At 31.6% G+C, this 25,913-nt stretch overlaps 1 protein-coding gene and 1 long non-coding RNA gene across 12 annotated transcripts in view; one reads left to right on the top strand and one right to left on the bottom strand.

Annotated features, from left to right (window-relative positions):
• Window positions 1–14,031, top strand: part of LOC143041936 (uncharacterized) — a 73,320-nt gene extending 59,289 nt beyond the window's left edge. For all 10 annotated transcript variants that reach the window (XM_076214102.1, XM_076214101.1, XM_076214095.1 and 7 more), the window contains 12 exons: window positions 2,068–2,214; window positions 2,775–2,992; window positions 3,263–3,401; window positions 3,983–4,036; window positions 5,547–5,680; window positions 9,795–9,929; window positions 10,470–10,606; window positions 11,391–11,530; window positions 11,966–12,088; window positions 12,703–12,780; window positions 13,079–13,226; window positions 13,716–14,031. In XM_076214102.1, coding sequence (XP_076070217.1) covers window positions 2,068–2,214; window positions 2,775–2,992; window positions 3,263–3,401; window positions 3,983–4,036; window positions 5,547–5,680; window positions 9,795–9,929; window positions 10,470–10,606; window positions 11,391–11,530; window positions 11,966–12,088; window positions 12,703–12,780; window positions 13,079–13,226; window positions 13,716–13,858 — 1,596 coding nt within the window. In that variant the 3' untranslated portion in view covers window positions 13,859–14,031. The remainder of the gene's footprint in view (window positions 1–2,067; window positions 2,215–2,774; window positions 2,993–3,262; window positions 3,402–3,982; window positions 4,037–5,546; window positions 5,681–9,794; window positions 9,930–10,469; window positions 10,607–11,390; window positions 11,531–11,965; window positions 12,089–12,702; window positions 12,781–13,078; window positions 13,227–13,715) is intronic.
• On the bottom strand, window positions 7,202–9,700 carry LOC143041937 (uncharacterized). Of its 2 annotated transcripts, none has more exons than XR_012967842.1 (3): window positions 8,939–9,700; window positions 8,358–8,426; window positions 7,202–7,714 (listed from the first exon to the last, which is right to left on the bottom strand). It is a non-coding gene; the product is annotated as an uncharacterized LOC143041937 (long non-coding RNA). The 2 variants fall into 2 exon arrangements; XR_012967841.1 differs by having other exon boundaries at window positions 9,171–9,700.
• Window positions 14,032–25,913: the final 11,882 nt, after the last annotated feature.

The following is a 25,913-nucleotide window of genomic DNA, read 5'->3' as shown; positions in this document are numbered from 1 at the left end:
ATGAAAAAATCATGACATAAAACAATGTCTGGTAAAGCTTACAATGCTTTTCTATATCTTTTCTCATTCTGTATATCAAGATTCGTTATATGAACTATATAATTATGCTAAGAATATATGTGATGCATTTAAGCATGTTACCGTTTTACAGTTTCTAAATCTTTATTCTTCATAATACTCTATCTTTACTTTATCGTTACAATGGCTAGTAAACATATGTCTTTTGCTTTTTGCATGAAAATTTATGGGAAAGTCTAATTTGACTGTTAATTTGTCAGATAGGTACTTTCATTTAATTTTTACTGATGTTTACATCATATTTCGTCTGTTTGAAAGAAACAACTTCATTTTCCTTGTTCTTTTCTAGCAGTCATATTGTTTAAAGGAATTTGTGAAGCTTCTAAGCAGGCAAAAATAATAACTTGCCAATAAGGTCTGACAATTGAATACTGTAAATTCAGAAATTATTGTGTGCATTTATTATTGCAATTTTTGAAGAAGGGACAAAAATGGGAGATAAATTATTGCAATTTTAGGAAAACCTGCATACAGATGAATGTATCACATATCAGAATGCAATTTCTTATTATTGCTATACTCACCCACTTGCATTATTCACAAGTACAGTATAAAAACCTCAAAATAATTTCTGAATCTACAGTACTGTGAACGTATTTTTTCAAATACTTTTTTAGGGATAAGTTCTTCTTATCAGACTTTGTGTGACAATATATTTTCAGGTTTTTTTCCATTGTTTGGTGTATTTATATATTTTTTTCCATTGTTTGATGTATTTATATATTTTTTTCCAAACTGTGAATAAGATTAGTATGGACAGAAATAATCTTAATGATTTAAAATTATATTTCAATGTAAGTTTAAGGCCAAGATTTTGTAGAAGCCAAATATTCTTTGTTTGTAACGGTTGGAGCTTTTGTTTTTTTTTTTCAATTTGCAGAATTAGTACACAACTAAATCTATGTCATTAATGAAAAAAGAACCAGTTTATATAAACATAATGAGTTTTTATTTTGCCTAAGCATTCATGTGTATATTTTGAACATCTTTTGAGGTAAATGATGTGCTTTTTTAAGTATTTATTAGATTGTTTTTTATAATTTGTTTTATTAGGTGTATTTACACGTATGTAAAAAACAACATATTTAAACTTATTTATATCATGACCTTCTTGCCTAACATATATATTTAGGCTGAAGTGCAAAACCATAGGCTTAAACCTAGTCCATTCTTAAGATTTTTAATAGGATTAATGATCATGTTAATGATAGTCAAGTGTGTCCAATCCTTTATGCATCCTTTTGTTTAGGTAGCAAGTCCTAGTAAATCACTGAGGAAGAGAAAGCTTAAAAAAGTCTTTGTCTTTAAAATGGTGCTACCCATTTTAGATGTTTTTTTAAAAGCATTTAGAAATTATGCTGCACTATATAATAGTTTGTGCTGAGTTCCCCCACCACTGTATTAGAGGTTTATCCCTGTTTGCATAGTTTTAGTTAATGATTAGAAGTCCTGTTTGTCAACTGAAAAAAATAAATGGCAGTTTAACTATCATGCTTAAGTGCTTGCAGTAAAAAAAAAATTAAAAAAGATGACTAATCAATCAACAACATAAAAGTATAGTTTTTATTGATATTAGTTTGTCTTGTTTTGTTTATTGATACATATTGTTGTTTTTTTTAAAGATTTTGTTAACCAATTTCAAACTTGTGTTGCTTCATCCCAATATAGTGAGTTCCCCATATTATTTTCCAGCCGATGAAGAAAAAACCCTTTGTAGTATTCAGATCCACTGATCCAGTGTTCATTAATGATTAATTTTTGGATTAAACATTGCATGAATTTCTACTTTGATAAGGACATAAAATTTCTACTTAATAATGAAAAATTCAAATTAATATCTTTTGAATATGAATCCTTGCAGATTTTTAATGTTTTTTTATGTATTGTCAGACTTGTTGTAAATTGTTATGTATTAAACGAGGGGGATGGTATTAAACACATGCAATGTCAGCACATATAATTAATATTTTTCATTGCCTGTAATTTCAGAAACCTTGGAAAACTGGTGATCCCTGGCCAAAGGAAGCTGCAGAAGCTCATTTCTTGATAGGGATGTGTAACATAGAATTAAAGACATATATCAGAGCACTAGAGGCTTTCTCTGAAGCTATTAGACTCAATGCTAATTATCCTGATGTAAGTATTACAAGCCCTCGGTAGATCAATGCTGTATCCGACCCTAGTTCTGATATAACTGTAATACCAATTCTATTTAGCCTTTACAAGACTTTGTTTGTATGAATTTGTTGGAACTGCTTTTAGAAATTTAATTTCAAGGACTAGCATATAAAAGGGAAGGCAGTTTAAGGGGCAGGTTATTTGACCAATTATATAGAAAGGGGGAACTTTATCTTCAGAATTTTAAGATATTAATGAAATGATCGATTCCACTTTTTGCACTATATTGCGGTCAGTTTTTATTGGTGGAGGAAGACGAAGTACATGGATAGAACCACAACCTTCAAAGAAAAACTGATAATCCTAGTCAATTCAGATTGTTGAGTTGAGCGAGCGTAGCTGCCATGTTTGAGGGATTCAAACTCACAACCTCAGTTTTGACAGGCAAATAAGTGATACAGTAGTTCCACTACTTAGACCACTTGGCTGCACAGGACACATTAATGAAATGAAAAAAACAATTTATGCAACACAAACTTTCATTTCAATATTTCTTCAATACTGTTTTTTTTTTTCAGGCATTGTATCAGAGGGGAGTGACCAGGATGAAGCTTAATCAATTATCCAAGGGTATCCATGACTTCAACAAAGCTTTAGCCAAGAATCCTAAGATATTCCAGGCATACCTAAGTAGAGCTTGTTACTATGGGATGAAGAAGAACTACACTAAAGCTATATTAAGCTGTAATGAGGCTATCAAATTACAGCCTCGAAGTGTTAGAGCATATTTGTACAGGTAGAGTGAAAAATCAGACAATATATTAAGTAATAATTCAAATTCTATAAAATTCTTTGTTATATTTTTATAAATGTAGACTTTTGTTGATTTCAAGCAGAGGTATTTCATTCTATGTCATGGCATTTTGTAAGACTCATTGCATCAATATATGGTGTAGGTAGCCCCTTATTAAAAGAAAAGGGTTTACTATGAATTATCTCCCCCTCTTCGTACACTTTGACAGTTTGTTGGTCTTCATTTCAGTTTATTTTTAATGTCTTTTTTCAGAGGGGCTTTGAAATTTCATATAAAAGCTTATGATCTAGCTATCAGAGACTTGACAACTGCTACCAGTATAGATAGCCAGTGTGCTCTAGCTTACTTCAACAGGGCTGTATGTTACCAGGAGAAAAAAGATTGGCAAAAGGTTTGTACCAGTATAGTTGTTTGTAGTAAATGTAGAAAATATGACCTTGGCCTCATTTTCATGGTTCATTGATTAATGTTAAGTTTTCCTGGTTTAGTTTGTTTCCTCAATATGCAATAGGTCAACCATGTTTAAAGCATATTCGGTGTATGGAATGATTGTAAGGTGTTCATGTATTTCCAGTTTGGTTTATCTGACCTTTACCTCATTTTCTTGGATCATGTTATAAATTGATGTAATAGTTGTTTTAAAGCTTTATATTTAGGACTATTGACATAATATCAATGGAAAGTAAAAAAGGCGAGACATTTCAGCGTGTGCACTCTTGTATAACTTTGAAGCAGTCATGAATCTTTCAAAAAATTAAAAATTACAATTTCTCATAAACCATATGACCTTTGATAAACACAGATGTGAGGTTAACAACATTGTGACAGCAATCCACTTAAAAAATCTAGAACAAAAGACATCTACTTGTCTGTTACATACATGTTTGTCAGTTTTATGATTTTTTTAAAATTGTTTCAATAAATCGTGAAATTATTTTTAAGGCTTTTTAATTTCTTAACTTCTCTTTTCAGGCTTTGACAGACTACGGTATTGTTCTGCTACTTGGTGCTGATCTACAACTCAAGGTAATGTCAGTTGTCAGCCATGTTTACTATTTATAATATTCAAGAAATGAGCTTTGGTTTATTGGGTTATTTTTTATTTTATTTTTTGGGGGGGGGGGGGATTTAACTGCATGGCTTTTGAAGATTTTTTTTTTATTTTAAAATTATTATTCAAGTATAACTTTATTTGATGATGGAATAAAAAATGATAAAAGTGATTATGTTTTAATGGCCATTTATTACAAATGTATTAAAATATTGTGACTTTAGGAGAAATTGTTTATTTCTTTGGCTTTAGTATTAAACGGTTACAAGTATTTTATGTAACAGTGTTATATTCAAACAGCTTCCTAGTGAAATTGAAGAGGAAACTAGAAAAAGGTTTCAGGTGTGTCAATAAAACAGTGTATACTACTAAGACAAGAAATGTTTAATGTGTTCAGATTGTTCATTAAGAATTTAAAATTTTAAGTGGGAGTTTTCATGTGAATATGTTCTAATCATGGTGATGGGTTACAATACAAGAAATGATAAGACTGTAATGTGAGCTTATTAAGGGGGGTAGTGGTAGCCAGGTTTGTTGTAGGTAGAATGTAACATTAATTTCATGGATTGCCTTGATTGTGATTATAATTTTCAGAAATTTTCTAATCACTAACTGGAAAGGTATTTTGGAGAATTGAAACATAGATTGTCTTTCTACAGAATTGATTTATTTAAGAGAACCATGGAGATCAATCCACAAACAATTAAAAGAAATATGTACTGCAAATCATAAAAGACATGAGATTACAAAAGGACAATTTTTGCCATCTTGTCAATATTTGAGAAAATATTGTAAGAAACGCAATCAAAACCCTTATCTAACTGACTTAATTGCTCTATCTTCCAAGATCTATTCCTACCTTTTTAAGATCCAAACTATAAAAAGACAACTACATTTTATAGTTTGGATTTATGAAATTTTAAGACATCCGCAGCATACTTTGGTATCCATCCTTATTACTACTCTACCAGTGTTGCACTATTGAGTTGTTCATAGTGTATGAATCTATATTCAAAAAAGGTTCAAGTTAAACAACAATTATGGACAAAAGAAGTGTACTCCCAATTAAAAAAAACAAAAAAAGACAAAAAAAATACTGAACTCTGAGGAAAATTCAATATTGGAAAGTCTCTAATCAAATGGCAAAATGCAAGTAAATAACACAGGAGCCCATAGAATATAAAACACTTCACATATCTACTGGAATAAAGATTTTATAACATTCAACCAATCATCTATTTTTCATTTGTTTATTAATTGGAAATGTTTGCTGCTTTTGTAATGAAATATACCAAATTCATTTAACGAAAGGAAATATCTAGTAATGAGCAACAAAAGAAGTGAAGTCAGCTTGTCTTGCCAGCATCTTTATAAAAAAAGGATAGAAATTTTTTAAAATATCCTTCTGATAACTGCTTAGCTGCCAACCAACTGTGGTACCTGCTTTTAATGCAACAGCTTTTAAATAAATTAATTGTTTTTTAGGTGCTGATCAATAGAGGCTTGTTATATTTTGAGAGGAAGGATTACATCAATGCTTTATATGACTTTAAGCTTGCTGCTAAGATAGAACCAAATGACCATAGAATTCTACATACTCTAGGACTGTGTTATCACAAGTAAGTATTATCAAGAATGGCATTAGATAATTTAGTGTCAGACTATCTTTTAAAATCGAGTCTTATTGAAATTAATTTGCCACCGTCAATTTAGAGATTGACATGCTGTAAACACAGACACCTGTCTATTGTTGAACATCCTTTGTGTACTAATATTTTGGTTGCTGTCTAACCTAACATTGTCTTTTTATATATGTACATATAAAGAATCTTTGGGGAGGGATGCTTAATCCTTTGTCATCCCATATAAAAACAGAGGCCAATATTGAGGTTATATTTCTCTTGCTAAAGTTTTTTAATATCGTTGTTTTTGTTTTTGTTTTTTTGCTTGTTGTTGAAAAATTAAGCAGAAATTTTTTGCAACTTTTTGTATCTTTGCCAAACACAGACAACTGTTAAGTCTGTAATCATAATTTTTCAAAAAACCACTCTTTTGTCTTTTAACGGGGTACTAGCTGTCAAATTCATGGTCTCCGATTTGAATCAAATTCTCATATTTGATTTATAACAATGTAAAACATTTATCCAAACTATCAAAAGTCTAAAATAAACAGTTTACAGAGCATGGGGTAGATAATATATAGGTTCGTTTCGTGTGTGTTTTAGTCCAGAAGCCATCTAATTAACCACCGATTTGAACTCAGATGACCATATAAGCGATGTAAACATAAATAAAGATATGAATAGATTAAACCAACACGTGCAATAGGATTTTTATAGGTCAGTTTTATAAAAATAGATGTTTCTCATTGTTTTTAACCGCATAAGAATGATTTTATATGCATCGAATTAGTAATCAAATGATTTACCGTAGTTTCACTTTCATTGTTGACATTCTTTTTCTTTAAATAACCAGTACACGTACAATGCATGCATTGTCAATCTCTAGATAGGGGTTAAATTGAAGTTCACATGAATACGGATTTAAAGAGGTCGACTCATTCACTTGCAAGTGAATAGCTAATTTTCAATGTTTCTTAGCGTAATTTGACAAAATTGAACCTTTTTGGCTGCAAAAAGCGAATTGTTATTTTACTATTTCACTTTCATTATTGATTGAACAAAAAAAAATCAAACTTTAGATTTTTTATATATCTCGTAGCTAGTGCCCCTTTAAAGTTAATCTTTGTCAAAGAATTGCAAGCAGCTCATTACAAATTTAACAAAGATTTAGGATTTTTCAGTAACAATGAGTAAAATATTAATAATTCTACCTATCACTATTATACAAAATTTTTCTTGATCTTACCAACTGATAAATTCCTTTCTCAGCACATGCCCGTTGTTAATTTCCATAGGTAAGATAGCGATAAACAGATTATCATTGGTCATCTCATTCGATTGCTTTTCACACTTTCGCAGTACCTGCTCAAGCGAGAAAGTCAATCTTGTTGAGATGATCAATGATAATCTATAAGTAACACCTGAAGGAATGCTCAGTCAGAAAATCTCAGGCACCCAAAGTGTTTTTAAAGATATTGCAGATGGGGCAATATGCGCAATTGTTTCTACATAGGCGGTAATGGTAACGTTTTCTTATGTTGCTCAGCCCATATCGTAAACTTGTATATGTATGATGGCTTGTTTCGAAGCTGAGACATTTTTACATATGTGGTTAAATTTTCGGGGTACGAAGTGTGATTCATTTTTCCGTAAATTAGCAAACCCCGAGTATCCTTTTGCGATGTGGCTCCTCGTGGTAAAAAATCCCATTTTTGACACAATAAGTTCTTTAAAAATTTAATACTTTGAACACATTTAATGGCTCCATAGTTTTTACACATTTATTCTGTGTTCCCTTATTTTCTAAATTAACACAAATGGTTTAGCTCAGTCATTTGTTTATCATAGAAATGTGTCAAATATCACTACACAGAGATTTTTTGTTTACACGTGACTTTTGAGTTCCTCATTTCAAGGCGCATTAGGGATATTGTCCCATATTGAAATCCATAGTTCTGATTTTTCCAAATATTTTTAGGTGATCTTCATCGGTATGACATTCTGAATAAATCTGTGTATTTTTGTCCATTTCTGAAAAAAAATAAAGTCGTTTCAGCACTATATGGCAATGACACTTTTATCGCTATATTCATTTATTTTTAATACAATGTGTATGTATAATTAATTTTCTTCCAGTGTACCTTCACTATTCAAAACAAGGATAAAACTTCTGATAATAACCTTAAATTACAATACACAGACCCTGTTAAAGCATTCCATAACATTTTCTTGTGTCTAAAAGTGCATTTTGACAGAGAAATTATACAAAAATGTAGATTTTATAAAAAAAACCCACCAAAATAATTATTCTTACTAGTGGACATCTGGTATCTAATACTGTGGAAACCACTCGAAACTACGGAGAAATTCATTCTTATCATGTAATTAGAGTGCAATGAAGTGCAAATTTTCAAAACTTGTCCTTTCACATAATTCTATTTGAGAAAAAAAGGCTTTTTAAATATAGTTTGCAGTGTTACATGGGAAACAGTTGCTGCAAGATTTAACTCGAAATATCGAGTCGAAAAGATCAGTAACCAAGCCTTTTCATTTAATATCAAGACCATAGCAAGTTTTCATATTAGCATATTTCTAACATACCGACTGTAATTTCAATTGCACAAATACCATAAATAAATAATTTAGAGCTTGGCTACAAAAACAAAATGCTTACCAGTTATTCAGGACTTTTTAAAACCTTTAGTTTGCCATCTCATGTAAAAAAGTAATGATATGTCTGGAACTGAAATAAGACAAAAAATTTACTCAGGCTGTGTTATCATTTTTAAATTTAAATTACATAAGTATTATTGAGAGAGAAAAATCTAACTTTTGAAAGTTTTATCGCAAACAAAGAAAAAAGCTTCTCCCTTGTTGCCTATCCACCTTCATTTAAACCGTTTATATTAGAAGCAATGAGTAGTAGCTAACTAGCTTAATAGTTGAATAGCAATATTTTTTTCAAGAAGGTTTGACCCTCCCCCCTTTTCACTGAGAAATGTCAATATCTAGTGTTATGCTCGTGTGTATTAAAAATAGTAATTCATGATTTTCTTAATACATGTACATGTTTGTTTTCTGTTTATTTGCATATGATATCTACTGACCAGGGTCAAATCATTGGATAAAAGCACATGCGATGATGTATCTCACTTTACTCGTGTGAAGTGTGTTATCTCCCTTGATTGTCAGTTATTCCTGTAGACCAGAGTGATAATTACATAACCAAGACTATATTGTGTTATGTTTACTTACAATTTAATAATATTACATGTAAGTTATTTCTTGCCTTTTTCAATTAAATAAACAATTCCTTCGGATCTCTCGGGGGTAAACAAAGTTATGATTGTGCCTAAAAAAAGTGTTCAGCCCCGTGCCAGTAATGCATTTGAAAAGCGAAAATTTCATTGCCTTTTGGCTGATCTTTATCAATAATATTTATCTTAAACTGTTTATGATAACTAGGTATAAATAAAAAAATACTAACCATCATTTTCACAATTTTCTGTGGTGTACAAGGTGAAATCATCTTAAGATATCTCTGGATTTTTTGTTAGAAGATGGGGCAATATGCGCAATTGTTTCTACATAGGCGGTAATGGTAACGTTTTCTTCTGTTGCTCAGCCCATATCGTAAACTTGTATATGTATGATGGCTTGTTTCGAAGCTGAGACATTTTTACATATGTGGTTAAATTTTCGGGGTACGAAGTGTGATTCATTTTTCCGTAAATAAGCAAACCCCGAGTATCCTTTTGCGATGTGGCTCCTAATGGTAAAAAATCCCATTTTTGACACAATAAGTTCTTTAAAAATTTAATACTTTGAACACATTTAATGGCTCCATAGTTTTTACACATTTATTCTGTGTTCCCTTATTTTCTAAATTAACACAAATGGTTCAGCTCAGTCATTTGTTTATCATAGAAATGTGTCAAATATCACTACACAGAGATTTTTTGTTTACACGTGACTTTTGAGTTCCTCATTTCAAGGCGCATTAGGGATATTGTCCCAGATATTATAGAAACTATTTCAGCAGAAAGAAAAAATGTTTTATTCATTTTATAAAACTGCAAGTGACAATGTTGGTTTACTGTATATTTTGTAGGATGAATGATTTAGACGAGGGAGTTAAGGTATTTACCACATGTATGGACAACAACCAGTTCTTCTTAGATGGTATCATAGCCAGAGGCAATGTGTACATGGATTATGGTACTAAACAAGGAATACAATTTGCCAAGTAAGTAGTATGTGTGGAGATTTTTATATTCAGGAGAAAAGTAGTGCACGGCTTGTGGAACTTAATTTAGAATACTGGCCTACACTTCACAAAAAGTCTTCTGACTAAAATTGAATGTAAGTATATACTTCACTATTCCTTGACTTACCCCGGTACAAGTAATTTTTGTTGAACAATATTTCATGATTTCTAATAATTGAAAGCACTTTTCTATAGGGTAATAAGTATTAAAAATGGATAGCATCATAACAAAAAGAAACTGACAGTTGCAAAAACATTTTTTGTTTATTTGTCAATAGTCCTTTTGAGAATCCTTTAAAAATGGATATTTAAAATCAAATTTATGTGAGTCACTTGCAAAATAAGTACACCTTAATTATGCCAATTTTGTGTGATCACCTTATAAATGAGCCTAAGTTGTTTGTAATAGTGAAAACATTTATACATGGCATATACAATGTAAAACCCCAATCTTCAATAAAGATTACGATAAATTATAAAAAAAAAATGCAAGCTTACTTAAACCATGATTTTTTTTAGGAGAGATTATGAACGTGTGCTTAGACAGGAACCAACAAACTTGTCAGCTAGAGTTAATCTTGCCAATACTCTACAGGTCCTGGGTAAATTTATGCAGGCCTGGAACCAATTTACTATAGCTATATCAGTCAGACCTAGTAAGTATATAAAAACGAATTTCTGGTATAATTATCGTTTACAGCAAAATGAGTTGAGTGTGTAGGTAAAGGTAATATCTTTGACTCTCTAGCTTGTTAGTTGAACCGTGAAATTGTACATGGATAACTATACTACCCTTTTTCAGAGTAGTCTATTCCTAAAAACAGATAGATTAGTTAGATTGGTTATCTGTCGGACTAGTCTCTTAAAGGAGGGTAGTATACCTAAAACCTAGAAATGACTCCCCAGTTCAACTAGCAAGCAAGATAACCTTTACCTACACACTCAAAGCATTTTTCTGTAATAAAGGAAAATTCTCAATACTTAAATCATGAATTTCAAGGCTGCAGTATTCTGTATAGGTCAATGTTAGAAACTACCTAGAGTTGATATAATGAGATAAAGATCTGTAGGTTGGGACATTTTCAAGCATGCTTTAGGTTTATGATTCCTTCTGTAGGCTTGAGGATTTTGAAATTTTCAAGGTGCAATTACATCAAAACAGCAAAAATACTTAATATTAGAGACATGTTATTTTGTATATATACCGAATGGCACTGATATTCATAGCAATAATATTTATTGCTTCATTGCATTTTATAGTAAATCAGGATTTTGTTGCAAGTCAGCCAATATTTTTACAGAAAATCCTCAGACTTAAGTACAGATATTTTTGTTTTTTAAGAAACTGTTTGATTTTAGATTATTTTTATTAGTACTTATGGATAGCAGAAGGAACAAACAAGAGGCCATATTTACTAACTTTTATTGTCATTTTTGTAGCATTTAAGCCAGCATTAGAAGGAAGAGCTATAGTCAACCTGCAGATGAGTAATACATTTGCAGCCTTCCAGGACATCAATGCTGCTATTAATGTATCCCCAACTGCAGAACTACTGACAAATAGAGGAGTTATTAACCAGGTAAAGTTTAAAAAAAACACTTAATTTGCCCAAAATGGGAATGAACCTTTCAATTAAAATGGACTTGTACTCTGAAATCTTTAGAATCTGATCTTGCTCTAAAAAATTATAAAATTATTTGATTTTAATTAGTCAGTCACATGAATGATGAAATTACTGGAAAATCTGAAATAAAAATGAGTTTGATCTTTTATATGACTTAGCTTGTCACTTTTTAAATCAATAAGTTCTACCATTTACATGACATAACTATTTTTACACAGGTGTCACTTTTTAAATCTGCAGGGTTGGATATCTTCCTCTAGCAAAACTTTCCAGATGTAGATTTGCCAGAGAAGTGATTTCAAATTGTTTACATGATGCTTATCTCACATTGCATTAAAAAAGTTGTGTTTTTTAAGATGTAAATTTACTGTGACATGTTTTATATTTCAGTTTATGCAGGATCCAGTAAATGCCATGAGGGATTATCAACAAGCTTTGAAGTTAGACAAATCATACTCCCTAGCGTACTTCAATGCTGCTAATGTTTACTTCCATACTAGGCATTTTAAACAGGTAACAAGATTTTAGTAAAGAATATTACGATTAAGTATGAAATTATCCTAACGATTTCTATTATTATTATGCGAAACTAATGCAACAATAACACAAAAGAGGTACATAGTGATTTATTTTGGTTTTTATACCCATATGCAGTGATATTTTAATCAAAACTCATAAGGTTTTTAGTCTGATTACCATGTTGATATGTTGTACATGGAGGAGATAAACTTCTAAATGAAAGAAAATTTAACTTTGTCATATGTATAATAATTGATATGGATTGTTATCACCTATAATAGAAAAGAGAGAATATACAGTATCAATCCCATGACACTAAATCAGCACATACATAGCAAAAAGCACAAAAAGCAAAAGAACAGTGTACTATTTCTGTTCTTCATCAAAGTCACAATGAGGCCTTTAATTTGTAGCATTTTGATATAATGAGTAATAAAAGATTAAACCATCTCTACACAAACACATTTTTGATTTATTTACATATTTTGATATGAAATTTTTGGTAAAATAAATGCACACACCTATGTTATCTTTTTTTTTAGCATTAACTATTTCCTGAACAATGAATTCCATATAGCAAATAACAAATGTATTATTATTTTTTTCAGGCATATGAATATTATAGTAAGGCATTAGATCACAACAGAAAAGATGAGTCAGCATTATTAAACAGAGCTATTACTAGGGTAAGTATTTATGATTTTGAATTGAAGAAATCTATGTCATCTATTTCAATCAAAATATTTTAAGAAGTACTGGTATTTGTTAATTGCAAGGATGTTTTTCTACTATTATGAAGGTAGACTAAATGTAAATATGCAAAGGAATTTGAAGAAAAATAGTAAGTCAAACCTGTTTCACCATTGTGTTTCAAATACCCCTCATCCACCCCTCCCATTCCAACTATCATTCTAAAACAAACTATTATCAATTTAGAAATTAAGTTTCATGGATTCATTTAAGGATTGGTTCAATATTTTACAGGTTATGATGAGAGATGCACAAGGTGCTTTAGAAGATTTTAAGGCAGCTATTAAACTTAGCCCATATACAGCACATATATACTTCAACAGAGGAAACCTTTATGCTTCTATGGGTCATTTTGATAAGGCGGAGACAGACTATTCTAAAGGTAAGAAAAAACAATATGAGTGTAAAAACATGACTTACAAACCAAAGATGCCATGGCAAAAACCAAAATCGATCAAAAGACAGGCCACAGTATACAAAACACAAGTTAGAAAACTAAAGACAGAGCAACATGAACCCAAAGGGAAGTGAATGAAAAGTATATATATATATATGCATGTTTTATTTTTGAGCCACAAAAGACCTTTTGTCATGAGTTTAGGAACTTTCCATCTCAATTTTTAGTTTTTATAACCCCCTTCCCTACTTACTTAAATACACTCTGACTTTGAGCTGAAGAACAGCAATAAAAGGATTTGACCTGAATTTATGGCTACAGGTCCTTTAAATAATAACATATTAGGTATGAAACTTGTTTTTGTCAATACTTTTATACCAGAAGCCATCCCCAAAAAGACTTATCCAATTATATTGAAAATGCTGCTATATTTTATTTGTTATAAGTCAAATCTTATCATTTTTCTATTTTCAGCTTTGTCTTTAAAACCAGATGATCCATTAGTATTGAAACGACGAGCAGATGTGAGGGGGAAACTTGGCAATCAAAAGCAGGCCATACAGGACTATAGATATGCTATAGAAATTCAAAGTAGGACGGAAGAATCTAAAACATAATGCTGTTATAGACCTTATATCAATGTGTATGAACTGCTTTGAAATGACTATTCATTGTTGCTTAAAGTTTGATGACAAGTCAATGTACCTATTGTCCAATTCCTTAAACAAATCTTTTACAACAATTTGATTGATAGATTTTTTAATTGAATTCATTTTCTAGTTTCACAGATCCAGCTGACTGTTACCAGGAACTGTCCATTTAGGCTACCATTCAATTATTTGTTGTAAAATAAATGACAGTGATTTTTTACTTGAATTGTATTTCTGGGTAATTAAATGGAAAGGCATTGCATACAAGGTTGTATTTTGTTTCTTTTTTCATTTTTAAAAGAAGTACACCTTTATATCTTTGTTAACTTTCTTTTTGTTAAATTTTGGGGATATGAAACTGGAACCTATATTTGTGATACTTTTATCTCTGATTTATATGTCATTACATAAAAAATCATTTGTCACCATGAATTTTGATAGATTTTTCAGAAAGACTGGTGCAAATATTTTATATTAATTTGATTAAATCTTTATCTCTTCAACAAATATTTTTTAACAGTTCTTATTTTGCATCAAATCTTTTTTTCTTTTATGAACAAATTGGCTTGTTATTTTATAATATACTGCTGATAGTTTTCCGTCCAATTAATTTTGTCTGTGATATTTGTAATATGGAACTAATGAAGTGTGACAAGTTTTATATTTAATTTATTGTACTGTTAAACTATTTATTTTTATACTTGTTAAAATATTATATGATGTGGTATTTTGTTTGAAACATGATACAATAAAATAAATTCTTTAAATATGTGTTTGACATTTATACCAACTAAAGTAAAGACATTGGTCAAAGTGATAAAAGGACATTGAGATGGGTAGAATGTTTGCATAATTTTAAACTATATTTTAGTCTAGTATTGAGGTATGATTAACCTTGAAACACTATGATCTATCAATATTTTAAATAGTTTTCTTATTGCCACTATTCAGAAAGCAAAATCAATTGTATTTATTAGATGAATTGAGGTAAGTTTGTGTCAATTTTAGAAAATCACTTAATCCGCTTAGCAATTTTATTTGAATTTGAATTGGAAGTTTATATCAAATCAATTTCAGATTTAAGTTTGATGTTTACATTTTTCAAACAGAAGAAATTACTAAACAGAGATTAATTTTGATATGATGCTTTTCTTTCACCTTGCAATCAAAGTTATCTTGTCATCCCAATACTTAGTAAAATATTTTATGCACACCTGTGATATTATCATGAAACCTGCGACTTCAATTCTTAAAACAAGGAAATATCTGTTGCACATCTGGCAATTTTTTATGCCCCACCTACGATAGTAGAGGGGCATTATGTTTTCTGGTCTGTGGCTCTGTTCGTCCGTCCGTCTGTGCGTCCGTTCGTCTGTCCGTCAGGTTAAAGTTTTTGGTCAAGGTAGTTTTTGATGAAGTTGAAGTCCAATCAATTTGAAACTTAGTACACTTGTTGATTATGATATGATCTTTCTAATTTTAAAGCCAAATTAGACTTTTGACCCCAATTTCACGGTCCAATGAACATAGAAAATGAAAGTGGAAGTTTCAGGTTAAAGTTTTTGGTCATGGAAGTTTTTGATGAAGTTGAAGTCCAAACAACTTGAAACTTAGTACACATATTCCCTATGGTATGATCTTTCTAATTGTAATGCCAAATTAGATTTTTTACCCAATTTTACGGTCCATTAAACATAAAAAATGATAGTGCGAGTTGGTCATCCGTGTACTTAGGACACATTCTTGTTTATAAATATTCTAAAAGTATTGAAATCTATATGTATTTGTAAACTTTTCAATCTTAAACCATGTTTTTGTTTTCAAATCAAAATGACAGCTTTTCTAACATGACTTTTTTGTCTGCTTCAGAATGATGAAGTACTGAACTTTCATATTAGAATTGAAATAATTGATTCATGTCAAACTTATGCTCATTTAAACATGGGTTAGCATTATACTTGGCATTTTTTTACACCCTGGTTACTATTAGTATAAAGATATTGGAGATATTGGGCTGGGGACTGGCAATATGACACCTATCTATTTTTAAATGAGCAAAGAGCACATGGCATGACAGAATTGATTACCAGCACCTTTTTGTTTAAATAGGTTGAAACTTTCCACTTATTAAGACCATGGATGAGTTTGATAATCTAAAGAATTAGACAGAGAGGGGTTGTTAAAAGTAACGAAAATTATTATAGGTGCATTCCACATTTTTTCATTTTTTGACAAATCTTTGAAATTAAAAAAAATACACCCTGATATTGAGATGCAGTATTTTGACACTTTAGTGAACCCCAAAAAAGTCAACTGGATGTTGAGTGATGCTTTTAAGAAAATGGTTAAAACCTTTTAATTCTGATTTAGGAATTGTGTAATTAGGTCTTTCCACTTTTCCGTGGACAGACCTATTGGTTTTCTTCTGATTATTTTTTTCTTTTTCTTCCGCCTACTTTTTTTCCTTTGCTGTTTTTTTGTTTTGCAAGATGTCGCTTGGATATTTGGAATATGATATCGAACAGTTTATACACTTTTGAAGCCGACCCTGCTTAACTGAATACTTTCCCATATAATAGATTATCTCCCCAAACACTGTTTTTCTTGTGATCTGTAAGGCTTTGCAACTGTATAAGAAACCGACAAAATTATTTTTCCTAATTGCTCGTTATATCCTCAGGATGTTCTGTTTAATTTTGACTGAAGCCGTATAGATATTCCATATGAGAGTTATTTCCCCTTTTGTATTTGATACAAGTGAAATGTACTTTCAACTGGAAAACCATAAGTGATAGAGGCCTAGGGTCTTTTGATTTGAGGTCCTTGGTCCAAAAAAAAAATTGAAAAAATGAGGTCAAGGTCAATTTTGGCTTGTGATCTCTTATTTTCTGAAATCATAAAAGATATCTACAAAATATTTTCACACAATTGTTAGTTGCGACATCTCGTAAGACATAAATTTTAGTCGATTTGGGTACGTAGACATTTGATGCAAGTTTTCCCCCCTTACATATCCAATATCAGTCGTATGGTAATATAACTCCTTAACAGTATAAAGTAGAGGCCTTTAGATGTATGATTAGAGGTCATTGGTCTATGACCTTGAAATTGAGCTCAAGGTCATATGTTAATTTAACGTTCTAGATTTTGACCTTTGCTTTTACTTCATAAGTATACATGATAAAGCCATGGGACTTTTTGCATTACGTTGCAAGCAATGAGACCTTGAAAATGCCAACCGGAAGTGACCTTTTTGTAAACCAGAAGTAGCTATTTTTTGTACTAAATTAATGTAAAAGTATATAGAACCATATATTTTTGGAATCAGTGTCAGGTTAACTGTCAAACAATACCGGAAGTAACATCTTTTAAACCGGAAGTAAAAAATTATCTCCCTTATTTATATCTTTTTGTATAGAAACCTTATATTTTTGCAATCAGCGTACAAAAAAGTACAAAACGCTGTCATTTGACGCTGAAACTGACATTTAAAATCAAATTCTAATATTTTCATTTTAAATTTATCCTTACTGGTGGAAAGACCTATTGTTCTGTGAACAATTGGTTTTTCATTTTTAGAATATTCTTTCTTCAAGAAACAATGATGATTTTGACACCATTTAAAATCTATTTGTCTAGTCAACAAAAGTCAGCTCACAATTGAAACGACCACTTTACATTTAGCCAGAATATTAAGTCTGTATGGTTTGGATTGTGTGAGGGAATTTTACCAACAGTCAAAAATGGCTAATGTTACTAAACATGGAGAATGTGGAATGCACAAAAAAGGATTGAAAACATCAGACTTCTGTAAGTGACAAGAAAATTAAAACTTTTCTACAGCGTAATGTTTAATAGTCTACTAGAAGTGTGTCATTGTTCTCTTCATTTTTTAATATCTAAAACTTATGTTGCCAAAATGTTTGTTGGGGGGTAGGGACTGTTTCCCTTTGTCCCATAAGCTCCTATGGCAGTGAATAAGACCGATTTATTGCACATCAAGGCACATTAGTATCTCAATATAATATCTGTCAAAATATCACAAAGTTACATTTAAGCTTATCTGATCCTTATTGATCTGAATTCTATAGTGAATACATTGCAATACTTAGGTGGATTCAAGTGTAATGAATTCTTAATGTCAAATGAAAGTAATAAATGCACCAACTCTTCATAAATATTAGATAAATAGCATTCATAGTCTATTACAGAAAGAAAAAGGGAAAATCACATTGCTTTTCAAACATTTTTTTGTCTCTCCTTGATGCAGTCAAAGAGCGAGACATAGATATGCTGTTTTTATGTCGTTGGTGGCAGAAGTGTCGTCAGCAATTTATTAGTTTGTGATTAGGTACAGTTAATGGGAACCACTATTGATAGGTCTATAATATTTGGTATGCAGTTGTATTATCATTAGCACATCTCAATTTCATGTTGATTACTTGCATCTCTCAGTAATAGTCTATTGTCTGTGAAACTTTTACTTAGTTTACATGTATTAGTTTGTGATTTTGTGAGTTTATGGGAAACCACTAATGGTAGGTCAATGATATTTAGTAAGCAGTTGCATTAGCATTGCCACATCTCATTTCCATTGATATTATTTGCCCTTTCTCAATCATAGTCTATTGACTTTAAACTTTTAATTGGTTTATATGTATGATCTAAATTCTATGGTGGATACATTGCAATGTTGAAGTGAATTCACGTGTAATGAATTCTTAATGTCAAATGAAAATAAATGCATCAGCTCTTCATAAATATTAGATAAGTAGACTAGTTTAAGTGGTAGGTCAACAATATTTTGTATGCTAATGTATTTTTGTCGAGCCTCGGACTTCTGCCGCAGAAAGCTCGATATAGGGACAGTGATCTGGCGGCGGCGTTAGCTAACTTCTTTAGAGCTTTATATTTTAGAAAGTGGAGACCTGGATGCTTCGTACTTTGTATACTAGTATATATCATATATTCATTGTCTTATATCCATTGTCCTTGGCATAATTTTCATGGTTCAATTACTACTTGAAAAATTGTTAAAATTTTGTAATGTTGATTTCTCTCTAATGAGTAATAGAAAAACTATGTTAAGTATGTGCATTCTTTGCAAGGTCCTTATGTCCGTCAGACAGTTTTCATCTGACCTCGACCTCATATTTGTGATCAGTGAACAAGGTTAAGTTATCGTGGTCAAGTCAATATATCTGATACTTTTAGCAATAGGTCAACCATATTTGGTGTATGGAATGATTGAATTGGGTACATGTCCAATTGGCAGGTGACATCTGACCTCATTTTCATGTTTCCCTTGTTGAAAAAAAAGAGGTACGAAAGATACAAGAGGGACAGTCAAACTCATAAATCGAACATAAACTGACAACGCCATGGCTAAAAATGAAAAAGACAAACAGACAAACAATAGTACACATGACACAATATAGAAAACTTAAAAATAAGCAATACGAACCCAACAAAAAACTAGGGGTGATCTCAGGTGCTTCGAAAGGGTAAGCAGAACCTGCTCCACATGTGAAACCCGTCGTGTTGCTCATGTGATAACAAATCCGGTAAATAGTATATTTCGGTAAGTCACATTCATGAAAGGGAAGGGGATTGTAATTACGACGTAAGGAACATATCCGATATCATTTGTAAAACGGTTATTCCATAACTGTCAACCAACTCGTGATGGCGTCCATAAAATTAACGAAGGGATGATTTCAACTTCACCATTTGGAACTCTTGGTTTCATAGCTTCCTTGTGAGCAGAAACCTTTATCAAGAAAATCATGATAGAAAATGCATGCACGGAAATATCGTATCAATTGGGAGATATATACCCGGTATGCAGGAGCTACTGGAATGTTGCTACTTAGAAATGGAAAGTTTACAATTGGAAAGCTGAAATCATTTCTTTTGTTGTTAAGTTGTTTTCAACCGACCCATTGTCAATTCCTAGATGTAAGTCAAGATATGAGGCGGACTTAACTGTATCTGTTGTATCCTTTATCTCTAGTTCGATGGGATAGATGCGTTCAAAATAGTCACCAAAATTTAATATATTTAGCAAAAGAACATCATCTATATAGCGGAAAGTAGAGTTAAATAATATTGCTAACTTCTTATCTTTCTTCCTAAGAAGTTACCGTATAAAGTCAGCCTCATAATAATAAAGACACAAGTCGGCAAGAAGAGGGACACAATTGGTCCCTTTTGGAATGCCGACAATCTGTTGAAAAACACGTCCTCTGAACGTAACAAATATGTTGTCAATCAAGAAACCAAGCATCTTGATAATGTCAGTTTCAGAGATTTTTTTGTTTGAATCAGAGTTATCCTTTATAAAGTAGGATTTATCCCTCCCTAAGACAAGGGAAGGGGATTGTATCTACGTTGGCCATTCTTTTGTATGAAACAAAGCAATGCCAACTCTTTCAATTTGTCTTTTAGTTTGGAATGTGGAATACTTGTGTAAAGTGTAGAAAAGTCAAATGTTTTTATACTATTGCAAGATGAAAGAGAGTTAGATTGTATATACTCTAAAAGATCTTTGGAATTTTTTAGTATCCACATCTGATTCAAGCCACCTCTAGAATAGGCACTTTCACTATAACTTTGAAGCCCGGCTTTGATTGCTGATAAAATAGATGTCAATAATTTAGAAAGAGATTTGGTGGAGCCAATATAGTGATGGAAGATCCAGTTCTTCATCTTTGGATGAAATTTCAAAAAGAACATAGAACAGATCTATGATTATCCAGGATTTCCTCTTTGGTAAGTGTTGTGAGGGTATATGTTGAAGTTAAGTGTTTGTGTTTTGGCCTTTTTTTTCTTAAATTATATGCAAAAGGTCAATTAATTCGGTGTTTGGGAATATTTAACGATAAACATTTCAGTCTGGTAGGTTTGAATTGACCTTGACCTCATTTATACTGTTCGTTTCTTAGTGGTAAGTTTTTGTGTTTGTGTCTGTTTTTCGTAAATCTAAATAACTAAAATGTCAACTGTATTTTTTTTTCCAACGGAAACCATTAGTGGTAAGCCAATGTTAATTCATATACAGTTTAAAAAGGATAAACACATCTTATTTCCATGGAGAATATTTAACCCGCCCTTCTCAGACATGGTCTATTGACTTTAAACATTTGGCTTATGTAGTTTACATGTATTAGTTTGTGATTAGAGTAGATCAGTTTAAGATGAATCGCTTATGATAAATCAATGATATTTGGTATGCAAATTTATTGGCATTTGCAAGTCTCGTTTCTATGGGATTTATGTACCCCCACCACTCATGGTTCATTGAAGTTAATGTTTGTGTTTAGGTTTGTTTAAAGGGAACGACCTATGAAAAGTCAATGGTATTTGTTAAGCAGTTGTTATAGCATTGGCACATATCATTTCCATGGAAATTGTTTAGCACTGTACCGTCAGTCATGGTTCATTGACTTTGAATATTTGTATAACTTACATGTTAAAGTATTGCTTTTTTACTGACAACAAAAACAACTTGTTAGGTTTGAATGTGTTTTATGAATTTATTTCAATCTTAATCATCAATTTCTTTGCCCGTTGAAACCTTTAAGTTTTTTTTTCTCAGTACCATTTTGTTTTTATAAAGGGACGTAACATCACTACTAACCATGTATGAAATAAGCCCCGCCTCCCTTCTAACCTTATATGGAATATAAAGGGACGTAACACCACTACTAACCGTGTATGAAATAAGCCCCGCCTCCCTACTAACCTAATATGAAATATACACGGTCTCAACGCGGACGCTTTTAACCAATCATATTCCTAGAAATGTATAGGAGGTAAGATAAATCATGTTACCTGTTAGTTGTCAAACCACCAATTTACCCACTCCGATTAAGAATGTATGTAAAAGTTGTAAAAAATAGCGTTTGATGTCATTAAATATTGTTTACTTAAACAAATCAACAAATTATCAAATTTATCAAAGGGAGAGATATGAAGAAAATTTTGAGCCGTCAGTTTGCACTAAGTCTTAACATATAGGATAGTATACTTTATGCAGTACTACCGAACGTTAGTATTTTGCTACATGACTTTTTTATTTAAAACATATGATGAAAATTGACATGTAGAAAGACGACATATATGTACTATTCAGAATATACATGTTTTTTTCAAAGTTAAACTTAAGGTAAATATTTAGAAAATGTGTAAATTGCAAAATTTGGTATATTGTTCACCCTTATGAATAGAATAGGGATTTTGAAATGGTGATCTGACACCTTTAAGGCAGAAAAGCAGTAAAACAACAACAGAAAACAATTGCTTTTTTGTTGTCTTAAATGATCTTTGTAAATGCAAGACGGCACATGTCAACCTTTTTTTGGCATAACAGTTACATGTTGCAAAATAAGAGCCTTATTTTTGTCAAGCCTGAGACCTCACAGAAAGCAGAAACTAATGATGGTGATTCGACTTTTGCAATGGCGGCGTTAACAAACTCCTAACAAGTTTAATATTTCAGAAGGTCTGGATCCTTCATGCCTTGTTCATAGATGCCTAATGTTATGAAGTTTCTGTCCATCATATGTCTATTGTCCTTGACATATTTTCATGGTAAAATGTCTATTTGAAAAAAGTAGAGTTTTAGAATTTTTTCCTGTGTATTCCTTGTAAGGTACTCATGCATTTCATACAGTTTTTCACTTGATCTGAATCTAATTTCATGAATCAGTGAACAAGTTTTATTATTAGAAATGCTAAGGATTTTCTTATCCCAGGCGTAGATTACCTAAGCCATATTTGGCACAACTTTTTAATTTTTTGGATCCTTAATGCTCTTCGGCTTGATACTGGTATGGTTCTCTAACTATTTTGCTCCAATAGTCACTGTTTGGGCAGAACTCTTGTCTAGCATATCAAATTATAAGTCTGGTACGTTTGATAAATTATTAGGTTTTCTTGATCAAATTCATATCTCAGATACTATAAGCAATATGTCTACTTTATGTACTGTATGCATTGATTGTATGGTGTATATTTCCAACTGGTAGGTGTCATCTGACCTTGACTTAGTTTTTGTGGTTCAGTGGTTAAAGTTAAAGTTATGGTTTTGTGTTTTGTCTGTTTTTTTAATAATGTTTGCAGTTTACACTATTGTCGCCATGATGATTTTTTTTATGAAATATCATTGCGGCATTCCAGGTATTTGGCAGACACATGTAGTTTTATGTCATACTACATAACTCATCCATATATATCCTATAAATTGTCTCAAATGAAAGTTTTCTAACTTAACTTTTAGTGACTTACAGTAAAGGGATATTGCTTCATGACAATATCTGTATTATTAATTAATCAATGGTCCCTCACTGACACCTGATAAAAAACAGGGTTGTCAATATTCCTTGACACTTCAATACTTTTTATTGAACTTACATTGCATTTCTCGATATATGTCCATATGCCATAATACATCGAATGCTTCTCTTGCATCCATCCGATCAATCTTCAGACTTGAACTATTTTCGTTGTCTCAAAATTGGTTTGGCAATGACCAATGACGCAAAACACGTTACTTCGACTATTGTATATCCTTTTTGAAGTTTACTTTGCCTTACTAACATTTTGTTTTTATTTCTAGATAAAGTATTTTCTCCACAACTCTACCAAAATGAACTTATAATCGTTATTGTTCTATATGAGTTAGGGTCATCTTTTGATTTTCCACCATTTTTGAGTTCTGGATTTCTACTAAGTATTGGTATAGGTACATGTTTAAATGAGAAGGTGTTTATAAAAGTTCAAATGAAAATTAAATGATGATCCACTACATTTTAGGTGTTCAATAGATATATTCAGCTCATATGGTGACTTCCCATTCTTAAAAAATAAGACTGTTTTTCCACCTTGTCGTTTGTTACAAGTTCGATGTTATACTGTTTTTCTTCTGTGAATTACTAAATTATGTAAATTTTGAACATCTTTTTCCACATTGACTTTCATAACCGGGTCTTACTCTGTTGAATTTTCCACGGTATTTTTTATTTTACCTCTAACGTCTTCTCAATATTTTCCAAAATAATTCGTTTATTTCGATTTCTTATATTTTGCATATCCGTTTTTGGTATAGTACCCTGACGTACTGGATCATGAATTGAGTGAAGGAATTGTATATTTAAATATAATACAATTCCTTGGTTGAGGTCGAGTCTGGTTCTCTCTCAAATGTTGTGTGCATGGAGATAGTATCAGCACTTTGCAAAACATAAGCTTTTTGAGATTCATCCTTACCATTATTAGAATGAAAAGTAGTTTGCTTACGGCATTGTTTTAGTAGTTTCTGCTTTTCCATTTTTTAATGTCTTTTCTCTTAATTTCCCGTCATCTCTGTGCACAGAAGTATTCATTTCTCAACCCATGATAATGTCATGAGTATTTTTCTACTTTTTCTACTATTTCACCAAAGGCGGACACATAATCATCGCGCGTTGTGGTATTACCTCTCTTGGCATGTATGTGCAGACCAGTATTTTCTTTCCTACTCTAATTTGGTAGCAACTATCTTATTTTCACCATCTGGTAGTAAATAAACTCATAATTGCTACCAGGATTAAAATTTTGTATTTGCGTCAGACGCGCGCTTCGTCTACAAAAGACTCATTGGTGATGCTTGAATAAAAAAAGGTTAAAAAGGCAAAAAAAAAAATGGGAGGTTGAAGGCCATTGAGGACCAAAAATTTCAAAAAGTTTTGCCAAACACAGCTTTTTAATTAATTTAGTATTCTGTTTGATTTATATAAGGAAGCTATTCAACCGAGAGTTCCAAATGGTTAAGTTGAAATCACCCCTTCGTAAATTTTACGGACGCCATCACGAGTTGGATGACCGTAATGTAATAACCGTTTCACAGATGATATATGATATGTTCCTTATGTCGAAACTACAGTACCCTCCCTTTTCACAATTGTGACCTACCGAATTAGACTTTTTATCGGCTTTGTAATAACATAAGCAACACGACGGGTGCCACATATGGAGCAGGATCTGCTTACCCTTCCGGAGCACCTGAGATTACCCCCAGTTTTGGAAATCCCATTTATGTATATGACACTACTTTTTACCGTTCTTATCCAATAACCTTTGGGGTATCACAATATCAATCGTTAAAACAGTTTACCAAATTACAGTATGATTTCGACTCCCACAAACTGATCAACTAGATATATAATAATATTATTATTATAAATATTTTATCAGATTGCTCAAGTGAAAGTATAAAGTTTGTGATGTGAAATAAAAATAATAATACTTACCATCCAGCTCAAATTTATGTTGCGTGTCGTTTGTTATAGATTGTTTAAACGTTACAAAAGTTGAAAGAATTGCATCGTTTAATCACTGATTATCAAACCTGTTTCAACTGTAAAAAATGCATGCACATGATGTTGGTATTTAAACTTATTACGCGGCAAAATAGCTCCTCTCGAAGATGTTTATATGGATAAAGAGGCCATCGACCCTCTCTATATATTTTAATTCATTGTCAGTTCATCGTCTGCATCAGATGATGGTATGAAGATAGTGATAATAAAGCCTTTTTTATTGAAAATATAAGCAATGAAAGAAAGGAAAGCAATACCTAAATTTGAGTCATTTTCGACATTGTTTTGATAACAATCATGAACATACCTCTTTCTATTCGGAACATATGTTTAAATAATTCATTAAATGTTAAAGTAAGAAAGAAATGCAGAAAAACTGTAGACGCATTTTCAGCGAGTGTATAGTTTGTCAAAAGTTTATGTTAACTTTGCAAACGTATGCTAGAAAGAAATCATCTAAACGTGTGCTCGCTGAACCGTTATTATTTGTGTTAGAGATGAATGCACTCTAAGTTTGTTCCGATGTTGGAGCGATGTGTACATTTGTTTTCCCCTTCACATGTACACTTGCGAATTTCAATCGCCGGATTTTTACGAGAAAGGTCACGCTAAGGTAACTGCATACAGAAAACGTGTCGGCGAATTGTTTGCTGGAGGCAAGC

Source organism: Mytilus galloprovincialis, chromosome 8 (assembly GCF_965363235.1).
Source record: "Mytilus galloprovincialis chromosome 8, xbMytGall1.hap1.1, whole genome shotgun sequence".
Taxonomy (NCBI): domain Eukaryota; kingdom Metazoa; phylum Mollusca; class Bivalvia; order Mytilida; family Mytilidae; genus Mytilus; species Mytilus galloprovincialis.
Note: the sequence above shows the minus strand (reverse complement) of the source record. Positions and strands in the feature narration are given on the sequence as shown.